General features: G+C 36.3%; 1 protein-coding gene and 1 pseudogene across 1 annotated transcript; one reads left to right on the top strand and one right to left on the bottom strand.

The window, feature by feature from the left end:
* The first annotated feature begins 1,706 nt into the window (after positions 1–1,706).
* Positions 1,707–3,067, top strand: LOC130726951 (transcription repressor OFP1-like; annotated as a pseudogene).
* A 2,696-nt stretch (positions 3,068–5,763) lies between these two features.
* Positions 5,764–10,815, bottom strand: LOC130723097 (probable serine/threonine-protein kinase WNK4). The gene is made up of 7 exons (XM_057574030.1): positions 10,112–10,815; positions 9,129–9,394; positions 8,718–8,941; positions 8,480–8,637; positions 8,080–8,383; positions 7,584–7,913; positions 5,764–6,385 (listed from the first exon to the last, which is right to left on the bottom strand). The coding sequence occupies exons 1-7, from the start codon at positions 10,193–10,195 to the stop codon at positions 5,916–5,918; spliced, it is 1,836 nt and encodes a 611-aa protein (XP_057430013.1). The 5' UTR covers positions 10,196–10,815; the 3' UTR covers positions 5,764–5,915.
* Between the last annotated feature and the right edge of the window lie 1,441 nt (positions 10,816–12,256).

Here is a 12,256-nt window from a genome sequence, read left to right as displayed (position 1 = left end):
AAAATGCTTCCAGAAGCGCCGCAAAATGCTTATTTTTTTGTAGTGAAGGGAGTATATTTTTAGCATCAATTATAAAATCTTTTTAATGAATAAAAGTTTGGGTGAGTTCGATTTAGTGTAGTGACCCCTACGGTTAGGGAGTAAGGGTATACCTCTGGGACTATAGAGAATTTGCAGATAGATCATTCATGAACACAATCTATACTTCGGCAACGGGAGTCAAACACACAATCTTTTCAGGGGAAAAATGGCCAAAGGAGAAGAACGGTCGGAGGAGAGTGAACGATGTGAAGGAAAGTGAATATCGTGGAGGAGAAGAACGACATGGTACCGATAGAGATCGAATGACGCGGTACCGGAGGAGAAGAACGCGCAAGCATTAGGGTTTTAGGCAAATATTGGAGAGGAATGCACGAGCTCTGGAAAATAAAACCCAAGTATTTCCTAAGTGTTTTTTTTAGGATAATTGTATTTTAAACTTAGTATCCATAGTGTTTTTTCCAGGGTAAAGGTAGCGGGTAAATAAACGCTACAATGCTCTCTACTTTTGAGCTAATTTTGTGTTTACGTCTAAATTAAATTAGACCGTTATATTTTTACTGCTGCCATTTGTCTTTTGTGTAGTAGTGATTATTGGACCTACAACATCAGGAACAGGATGTTGAAGACCACACTAAACCACCTAAACTGGGGCTTAAATATAATGCAATAGCAGCCCGACATGACTCTCCAAATTAAAAAAAAAAGCATTAGAAAGTTAAAGCTAAACAAAACGAATCCAAGAGTTTGAGAGGTGCTTATGGAAGCACTAGGCATGTGGGCGATAATGGACTAAAAGGCAAAGGATGCCATCATTCCTAAAGCCAGGAATTCAGGAATAAATGAAATCATGCATTTGCAAATGGGTCTACACTGTTTGCTCCATTCATGATTACTTATATTTAAGGTTAACACACATACTCCAACACAAGGCGTGGTGAACCAGATTATGAGTAACAATCCTTCAACTAAAAGCAAATATTTGTGATCAGTAACACTGCAAATTTCCAAAGCATACCTTTTAACGGTTATAATATTAACACCCTTTTCTACTTAGGCAATAGGCGATAAAATCCATGGTGTGACTATTGCACCATTACAACCAGTAGATGATAGTTTTAGAATTAGGCCCTAATCCTATTAGAAGACCTTTTTTGTGTCAGATTATAATTGAATCCAGTGATTCAGAAATCACTACACTGACATGGATACTTGTGTAACCAAATTTTGTGTGAACTATCTCGGAAATGTAAAATATTGTGTGAATTCTTTAATAGACAGATTGTTGATTGATTCTAATGGTTTCCCCGACTAAAGAGCCGTTTTACTTTATTTTCTTTTTCTTAAAAACCTCTATTAAGAATTCAACCTTCTAAATATTTATTGGCATCCCCTTTGAATAAGTTCAAGAGGAAGATTCGGGGCACAACTATTAATTATTACTTTAATGTTTGGATAAATTTTTCTTTCATCAAAATTATATTTCAAAATTTAGAAGCTACTGACATAATCTTCTCCGCAAAATTGATTTTCATTTCAGAATCAATTGTAGAAGAGTTTCTAAACACATAATATCTTACTTCTTACAAAATAATTGATAAGTTAAATAAACATGTACATGGAAAAATACTATTAGTTTGTTATAACTTGCACTCTTAAGCCAGATATCTGTACATGCTTGCTGGAAGCAATGATGTGAGAAAGTCAAATTGGTGGACAAACTTGGTCCCCTTGCTTTCATTTTGCTACTTTTGTTTTGTAGACCACCAACTTCATCTTTCCCTATTATAAATCAAGTTTTCTGGCTATCTACATCTTCCATTCATCTCCTTTAACAATTCTGACTTCTGAGGTATCACAACAAAGAAAAAATTAGCACTAAGAGAGAGCAAGGAGGCATATCTTTGATGGGTAACAAGTTCAAATTATCAGATATGATGCCAAATGCATGGTTCTATAAGCTCAGAGACATGAGCAGATCAAGGAAGAGAAATAGCTCTAAGGGCATGAAGAAGAACAAAGTAACCTCACCAACAACATCCACATCAACATCCCAAATGTCACAACAATTTTTTTGCCATTGAACCACACAGAGCTGGTAAGTTATACTTATACAACTCTCCTATTCACTCCAAACAGTCAGAAATCCCATTCACTGATTCACCAAGAAGGTCATCCAAGAGAAGATCAAGGAGAAAAGCCATCTATAAGCCTTCTCCTAAAGTTATTTCCCCCATAGAGAGTTCTTCTGAATCAAATCTCCATGAATATGCTACATCTGATTCTGAGAGTGATAAGTTTACTGTTCCTGATCACTTTCCTAATGGGCTAGCCTCTGATTGCAGTTGTAGAATTAGCTCTTCCACAAATGACATCATCATTGACATGAAAAATGAATCCTTCACTGAAAAACTTGATGAATTTGATACTATTTCACAGCTAGGTCTTGCCCCAATATTTACAAAGCCAGTGAAGTTTAATGATGATTATAAGGTCATTGAATCTACTCATGAGTTCATACGATCAACCAAATTGGATGAGTTGAAGACTCATCAATTGAAAGAGAAAAACAGAAGAACTAAGAGGGAGAGAAAAACCAGTCCAATTTCTAGAGTGTCCTCTGCTAATTCCACAGGCATAAGGCTCAGAGTAAATTCTCCAAAACTTGCAAACAAGAAAGTTCAAGGCTATGCAAGAAAGAGTGTGTCATGCAAAGACTCATCACTAAGTGCAGATTTTCCAGAGGGATTTGCAGTTGTTAAGTCCTCATTTGATCCACAAAGAGACTTCAAGGAATCAATGGTGGAGATGATTATGGAGAACAATATCAGGGAATCAAAAGATCTGGAGAACCTGCTGGCATGCTATCTTTCACTGAATTCAGGTGAATACCATGAGCTCATTGTCAAAGCATTTGAGCAAATATGGTATGACATGGCTCAACTTAAAATGTAAAGATCTCAAATTATCATTCTCCAATAAATGTGTAAATAGTCTTGTAAGTTGTATCAAACACCTGGATCAACAACTTTTCTGGACTCTCAAATAAATATAATGCTCACTTAATCTTTGATAACCTAGAAATCTCTTGGAATATGGCATCAAAAATAAGTTATTTGCTCACTTTCTTCAGAATTCCTTTATTGACTGTGATTGATAATAGTATTATAGCATGTTTGGATCAACTTATTTTTTCAACAATCAATTATGAACTCAGAACCTGCTGACAGAAGCTTCTCCTCATAATTGATTATGACTTTAGAGTAATTGTAGAAATATTTCCAAACATGCACGTAGTCTTTTGTTTATGATACATTCTCTATAGACTATCTGGATCGGATGACCTGATTAGCAGCAGACTGGAAACAAAAACAACATTCTGAATGGCCCTGCCCATTCCTTAGAAGGTTAAGTCTTTCTCAGTACCCAATTTTAAAAGTAGAAGCACCAGCTGTCTTGCAAAACTAACTAGTTCAATCAAGTGTTAGAAGGTAAAGTGTTTCAGTACCCAATTTTATCCTCTTCATTTTAATCTTAATTTCAGTCTCAATGCTATTTCTCTTTCAAATTTTATTTGAATTTAATCCATGCAAATCCAAAAGAATCAAAAATTAGAAAAAAAGAAAAGAAAAGAAAAGAAGAGCGGTAAAAAGATAAACAAAAAAAGGTGGGAAGTGACTTCAAATTTCTTAAGCTAACTGCTAATTTGAGTGGGTCTTGGTCTCCATTTACAAATTTCATCATAAAGGAATTAAATTTGAATGAACTACACAAGTTTTTTTAAAATGAGAAATATATAGTTTAATCTTGGACATATTTTACAACATAGAAATGATATTGACGTGATTTTTATATTGTTAGAAAGTCAGAGCAAATGTCTACAATAAAAAACACTTCAAGACATAAATTAAATGTCTACTAAGTACTAAGTTATTTTTGGCTTATAAGGCAAAATGAAAATGTTGTATAACATGCCGTGGATATGTATTCAAGAAACTCACATCTAGAGTTGTGAGTCGCGTTTTGCATGAGGTCGGTGATATTCGAAAGATGTTGTCGTCTACACGGTGTTGGTCAAGTAGTACACAAACTAGACCTCCGTAAGAATGAGAACGCAAGTTTGAATCTCAAGAAAAATATTTGTTGGAAGGGACATGTAACCGTATGGTGACATTCATCAAAGACAAAAAGTGTTTGGATAATTAAAAAACATATCAAATTTGGCATAAGGAATTAAAAATTCACATGAAAGTGAACAATTAGTCAACTCTTTATAGTCCCACATTGTCATTGCTTCTCCACCATTCCTTGTCCTTTTCATTTCCTTATATGGAGGGAGTTCATTCTCATGTTTCATCATCCAAGAAGATCCAAGACCAAAAGTCTTATATCAACACTCATTTGAATGTTTTAGAACACACATAGTGTGAGCTTTGAAAAAATTGTCTTAAGACCCATGAAATTCTCTAGGACTAGAACAAAAAGGCACAAGAAAATAAGGGTACATATACACTATTCCACATTGAGTCCCACATCGACCTATTTAAGGTCTGCCCAACACCTTATATACCTTTGATATGAGCAATTTGTTCGCTGGGCATGGTGACGCGTGCCTGTGACCAAAGATGGAGCATTAAATTGGTGGTAGATTATTTATCCATTTGTGTGTTTGTGTGGCTCTGGGTTGGAGTTTATCTCGTAGTATGGCCCGGCAAATGGGAGGGGTGCCTCCAAGTTTTGAGGTGATCAGTATGCACAGCCGAACTGTAGTGCCTCCAATGTTGTAGTGCGTCAAGCACTCCCGTGGGTCACAGGCTCCAGTTTAAGGTGTGTGTAATGGTGCCCACCCAAAGCAAGGTGTGTGGCTTACGCTGTCTTAACAGAGCAGCGCTCTCTTTGTTGTTGTTCATCGTAGTTCTCTCCAACCCAAGCCCACACAACTCAACCACCACTTTTTGTGTCATGTGTGTATTGGTGTACTCCTGAAACAAGGTGTGCAACTCACTTGACGCGTCTTTCTTATACAAATTATAAACCCAATTGATTCTAGTAGCTTTCACCAACCATTGGTTGGATCAAGTAATACATGTTTAATTCTCTCCTTAAGCAAAGTTTCGGATTTGAGATTTGGATGTTCTCACAGGATTGCCTCCCGAAAAAGATACTTCTCTTACACCGAAAATTATTGGTAGCCCTGCTGCAGCTCTGATACACATTATTTAGGGAGAGGGTATATATACCAGAGTCAGTCCTTGTATTTGCTATGTTGTGATTGATATCCTGGAATGGAACCCCTCTTTCCCCTGTTTCTCTATTCTTTCTCTGATTCTATCTTCTTCTTTCCCTATCTCTAATTCTATCCCTATCATTGATATCAGAGCACATCATTTAGGAAGAGGGTATATATACTAGAGTCAGTCCTTGTATTTGCTATGTTGTGATTGATATCATGTAATGGAACCCCTCTTTCCCCAGTTTCTCTATTCTTTCTCTGATTCTATCTTCTTCTTTCCCTTCTTTCCCTATCTCTAATTCTATCCCTATCAAGCTCTAGAGAAATAGTGTGCTTAATGCTGATCAAGTTTACTTGATACTTTTATACATCTCCATAATGGCATGCATTATTTTCACTTTCAGTACACACTATGTACATTTTATTTACACTCAATTGAACCTAACCCCCTAATAATACAACTACTTTAATAGGTATCTCGTTGGCCAACCTTGAAGTTAAACTTTTCCTTCAAATCATGCTAAATATTAGAAGTCTGATAACCACACAACACATCAACCTTATTATTTTCTCTAGCACACACAAGATATACATTTTTTTGTTCAATGCTCAAGAGACAACCTTTTTTTTTCTTTTCTTAATCTTACAAGTTTTCTCCCTTGCCACTCCTTGAAGGGTTCACATCCAAAGCACTATACACTGGCTGTGACATTTTGCTGGTAACCTCATAAGGTGTCTGAAATCCAATCTCTTCAACTGCTCCAACTGTCTTGAATAACCGTCTTTTGTTTACCTCCTCGACTAGTGACCGGTGAAGTAATTGGCTCTGTATATCAATCAGTGACTTGTTCCTTGTCAATCTACGATTATCTATCACCCTCTTACTTTTACTTGAAGAAGGTGATTGTAGTCCTGCTAGAACTTTGCACTGGTTCAAAGTGATGAAGTCTTCACCAGGTGAAAACCTTGTAAACTTGTGACTCTTTATGATTGGATGTTTTTCTTTTCTTGTAGAAGCCACATTGTGCTCCTGGTCGTCCATAGAACAAAAGTTCAAGTTGGAATATGTTCCATGTGAAGAGCATTGTGAACTAGCATCATCATGCATATCATCTGCAACAGTAGTTTGTCACCCAGGTTACTACAGAAATTAAAATTAGTTAAGAGCTAAACAACATTTTCCCTCTCCCATTAGATGATTAATGTAAACTATAGTAGGTTTTTATGAGGACTTGCTTACAAATTCATATTCATAGTATTAGTTTTTCATTCATGTGTCTTATTCATCAGCTTAAGCTTTTGTAATAGTTGGTTCATGACATAGTATCAGAGGATTTATGACCAAGTGGTTAGAGTTTGAACCTTGTTGCCCCATTATTCTAATAAATAAAGTTCAATTTCAGAACATGATAGGTGAGCCTCTGTCCATGCTTCAGTTCCAATTGACTTTTGTGTGAGCATGATGTTGGAAATATTATATAAAATCATTCATGTGTCTTCGTCCAACAACTTAAGCTTTTGGCATGGTTTCTTCATGATATACATAGACAAACATTAAACTGAAATGTGAGAGAAATAGGGGGAGGAACATGTAGCACAAAGCCTAGAATTGCATTTTATCCTTCCAAAAGCTAATTAACCAAACAAATACTAGTTACTAGTTATGCCCTCAAGGACACTTATTCAGTGGTAATCTATTAGGAACCATTTACTAGGAACTAGAAAATGAAGATGAAAGATTGATTGAAAGAACTAAAAGGATGGAACTGTATTACTGAAAATTGAACAAGAAAATGGAGAATGAATTCTCCCCAAGGGTTTCCACTTCCCAAAGGATTTCTCCTTTTAATCACAAACTAACAATGATACCGAATGACACCCTCTACTCTCTCTATTCCTTATTTTTAAACCTTGCTTACAAGTAATTACGTAAAGGAAAATGATTTGTAGACATCTGTATAGTGCAGACATCCAACAGACACCGCAGTGAGAAAGGGAAGAAAGAGAAGTAATTAATGTGATATATGACAGAAGAGATAGAGAGAAAATTGAGGTATCTGTTGGATGTATGCACTGTTTGCATGTCTGAATATCATTACTGTTACAAAAATCTCCCCTAATTACTATAAAAGCCCTCACTAATTTTCCCCTCTTTTAAATCCTAACATAATCTTTGGCAATGCCCCTCAAACCCAGCCAAGGGACTGACTTAAGAAGCCTGCTGCTAAACAGATAGCTTAAAGTACATTAATGAAACAGGACATCCACATATGGCTATTGCATTACAAGGGAAGGGAAAAAGAAGAGGTACCATGAAGCCAGCAATGTTCATTTGATATCTCATCAGCTCTGATAGCTAAACCAGATATTGATTCTTGGGATGAAGAACAAGAGGCAGAGTTGAAACGATGATGAGGACCTTCATCATCATCATCATCTGGATAACTAAATGTATGGCAGATGTGTGAACAGTTACTATTCCTCCTATTTGGAAGCAGCAAAGATATCTCTCCTTCAATCATACTAGCAATTTCAGAAGGCTCCCAATCCGCGATCTCCAATTCTTTCACCATCTCCGTTGCAACATCAGTGGGGGTGTCAGTGAAGATATCAAAGGGAAAATATACATTCCTAGCAGAACCTGCAGGAAAAGGCAGAAGAGAAGTTTCACTGTTACTTCAATCTGTGGGCTTTAATTTACTTAATAAAAGTAAATGCTGTTGTGGTGAAATTGCAATAATCATGTATTTAAATAGCTCAAATAAAAATTTCCCTGCAATGAATCAAATAGGATAAACACTATATACCATCCGTGTCAGAAATTTGCACTTTGAGAAAGATAGTATCATCTTCAGGATTCAGCTTCCCAGTTATTGACATTGCAGTCCTTGATGAACCATCACTCAATTGAAGTTTATCCATCTCATTGTAGTTCAAAAATGGATTCTGCATTCCAATCTTAGGTGTGGATGATGCATCATCAGACACAAGAAACGGATCATGCAACAATTCTTTTGCGGACGGTCTCTTTGAAGCAGGTACCAGGCATTTGATAATAAACCTTTGCGCTTCCATGTCTTCAATCCGGAAAATTGCTTTGGGTAGCTTCCCCTAAACATAGAAAGACCGAGAAGTTGCTCATGTACAAAATCCCAGCTTTACTAATATCTTTAAACCTTAAGCTAGGTTATGAATTTACGAAATTACCGATGTCACTTTCTTGTATATCTGTGCAGGATTAGCACATTCACTATATGGATAGTCTGATGTAAGCATTTCAAGAACACACATGCCAAATGAGTACACATCAACAAGTTCATTATATTCTTCTTCATACAACTCTGGTGCCATGAACTCAGGGGTGCCTGGCACAAAAAGTGAAAAAATTTCACCATAATTGAAGTGGCTCACAGCCTGTAACATTCATTGGAAGAAAAATAAGTACCTATAACACTGTGGGCTGGCTGGGAACCACGGAGAATCGCCGCTAGACCCAGGTCACCAATCTTCACTTGTCCAAGATGGCCATTCACAAATATGTTATCACATTTGAGGTCCCTGTGAATTACTGGAGGATCATGTTCATGCAGATAAACAAGACCCTCTAAGATTTGGCATGCCCAACTCTTTATTGCTTGTATGCCTACGTGATTGTATTTCTTCTTGTATCTGCAAAAGCCACAAACTTATCAATTATTTCATATGGCATAGTAAAAATATTTCTAAGCAATGTATAATTATAAGTAGTTAGGAAGGATGAAAACGGGAAAATAACACATCCCGAGACACTTTTTCTTTACAGAAAGAACCTAAACACACTTAATGAAAAATGAAACGGTAACCAAAGGGCACTTACTCTCTGAGTGTCCCAGAAGTGAACATTTCTGTGATGAAGTTGAAGGTCTTGTTGTCAACATCGATCCATGAGGTATAGAATCTAATGATGGATTGGTGCTTGAGGGTGCTGAGAAGATGAACCTCTAAATAAAGCCTCTCCAAGTCCTCTGGTGTACGAAGTGCTTCATTGAGTCTCACCTGGTTCCATGCTACCTCCATTCCAAGAACCTCATCAATTGCTTTGTACACTGTTTTCATTGCCCCTTTTCCAAGAACATCTCCAACCTAATCTCAAACAAAAGTAAAGAACTTTTGTCATATTAAGTCAACCTAATCTCCATATATGGCTATTTCTAGAGAAATCAAGATAAGTATGTTTGTCACTTGTAGTCTAGTACAAATTCAAACACAATCCTTTGAATAGAACACTAAGAAATAATAATTTTATTAAATTCTGAAAACGGGTAAGCAAGCTCTGAACCATATATGGCTATTTCTAAGTAGTCTCACACCACACATCAAATATTATGAAATTTCATCGGACCCAGCTTGATCTGCTCAATCAGAATGTGAATAGTAAAAGAACAATCAGAATGTGAATAGTAAAAGAAATTAATACAAGCTGTCTGTGCATGCAAACTTGATATGCAAAAACTCTCCAATATCAAAGGTAGTCTCAAATTTTATAAAGTTCAACTCTATAGAATTATGCTAAAATAGCCATAAGCCTAATTTAAGCAAACAAGGCCTAAAGTACAGAAAAGATGAGTCATAAGGGACAAGATATCTAATAGCATGTCTAGATCAGCTTATTCTTCGTCAGAATCAATTTCATAATTAAGTGACACCAGAAGATACTCACAAAAGTTTGTCCATAAAATTGATTTTAACTTCAGAATCAGCTATAGAAAAATTTCACTAAATCACTTTGTTTTCATTAAATCTTATAACACAAAATCACATGAGTCAGTCACAAAAGCCATTAGACTAATTAGAACTTACCCGGACATAGCGACCAGTTGGGTCGGTTTCCATGTAACGAGACTCACCTTTGGCATCCTCGTTACCCTTTTGATTGTAAAACATGTTGGAATTCTGAACTAAATGTTCCAGCTAACAATGAATCACCTTAACTCAAAACACTTCAGTTTTTGTGCAGAAAGAGTAGGAAAGTGAAGAATAAAAATAGCGAGAAGAGCCTTGAGTGACCAATACTCTGCAGCATTATCGTACCCATCTTCACAACAACCCCGCTTGTGAAGTGATCATCATAGTTCTTGGTAACCATTTGGTATTTTTGTTGTTGTTTTTCTTGGCAAGGAAAAAAAGTACAGAGAGATAACTAGTGGAGGCTGCAAGATTTGACAAGACAAGGGAATAAACGGATGATATTGATGATTGTACTACTATGAATGTGACACGTTCCTCTCACTGCCCTTTACGTGGAAAAAGAATCATGCCACATGTGGGTTCTATACAGGGTCAGTTTTGGGAATTCATAGAGAACAAGTGTTAGTGATGTTGCTGTAGAAATGGGGCTTGTTGTTTGTGAGAGAGAAGAAGCAGTGCAGTGCACGGAACTTGAAGAATCCGTGGTCACGCTTTGTTATGAGCATTTACGGGTCTCTGTGATTGAAGAAGTCAAAAACTAACAAAACAGAACTTGGCAAACTCAACTGGAGAACATGCAAGAAATCCCAGAAAGAGAAACAGAGAGGAGATGTTTTTTTTTTTTAAATGACTTTTGGAAGGTAGTAAGCGTAGGAGGAGGTGGGAAAGGTGCTAATACTCCCTCCGGTCCTATTTATAAGCATGAAAGAGAAGAAAAATCTTGATCCTTTTTATAAGAACCAAATGAAAGTTTGAGCTATATTAATTATTTTTTTCCAATGATGCCCTTATTAATTCTAACTTGTAGAATGTGTCTCATTAATTATTCTCTCTCTTTCCCACTTTCCAATATGAATAACAAAGGGTAATTTTGGAAGTTTATTTTGATTCAAGACAAATTTAATGCATTTTATCTAGTTTTACTACATTTCTTAAACTATGTGAATTTTTTTTTTTTTTGCTTATAAATAGGACCGGAGGGACTATTTTTTTTTCACTAAAATGGTCTATTAAGCATCAATGCTTCATTAAAGCAATTGCAAAATCAAACGCACATTTCATTCTGAATGAAGTGGCAACATTGGAGGGCTTGTGATTATGTCATGTATGTATAATGAGGATGTCAAGCATGACAAGTTTGACGTTGGGAACTGGAATTTGCCAGTTCCAACCTTTGAGAATTGATGATTATTCAGGCAGGTTGTATTGTATTTGTTGTCGCATGTGGTATGGATAATCTTCTGAGTTTTTCAATTTTGTTATATTTCGGATGCTTATCCAAATCTCAAACTCCTATTCCTCCTCCTCCTCCACCACGTGTTTTGACTTCTGAAGTGAGATACATGGGTTATATGTTATGGCATGAGGGGTAAGTATACCCTCACAGTTATAGAATAAGAGAGACATGGGCCGTTGGTACATTTATATAATTAAATTGTACAAAAAATAAATCACATTAATGAACAACATCACGTATTTTATCCAAATAAATTTTAAAGTAATAAGTGCTGAAGTGTACAGTTTATTGTGGTCAGGGCCGGCCCTGTGCCTATGCAAGCAGACTCACGGCCTCCAAAAAGAAGGGTCTCGAAAAAAAATTCGAACATTCTTACAGCGGTTATCCTTAAAGAACCGCTGTAAATAATCTATCTTTTACAGCGGTTCGGACCGCTGTATAGTCTTTTACAGCGGCGAGCTCTACAACGGGTCCGAACCGCTGTAAAAGGCCAAATTTAACCGTTGTAAAAGACATTTTTTGGCGTAGTGTTCCCATTAAACTTTCTCAAAAAAAAAATTTAGGGGTCCATTTTTATTATATACCCAGGGCCTCCAAAATGTCGGGACCGGCCCTGGTTGTGGTAATCATCAGCTAAAATATCTATTATTATGGTGTAAGGAGGTATAATCATTACATTAATATGTTTTTTAACTGTAGTATGAGAGATGCATAATCATTAATATGTTTTTTGATTTATTTTCTTTGTCTTTTGTTAGACGTTCTGGTAATTCGGTTTCAGACTACTTGGCTAAGAACGC

Source organism: Lotus japonicus, chromosome 6 (genome assembly GCF_012489685.1).
Source record: "Lotus japonicus ecotype B-129 chromosome 6, LjGifu_v1.2".
Lineage (NCBI taxonomy): Eukaryota > Viridiplantae > Streptophyta > Magnoliopsida > Fabales > Fabaceae > Lotus > Lotus japonicus.
The sequence above is the reverse complement of the archived record's forward strand: the minus strand, read 5'-3'. Positions and strand labels throughout refer to the sequence as shown.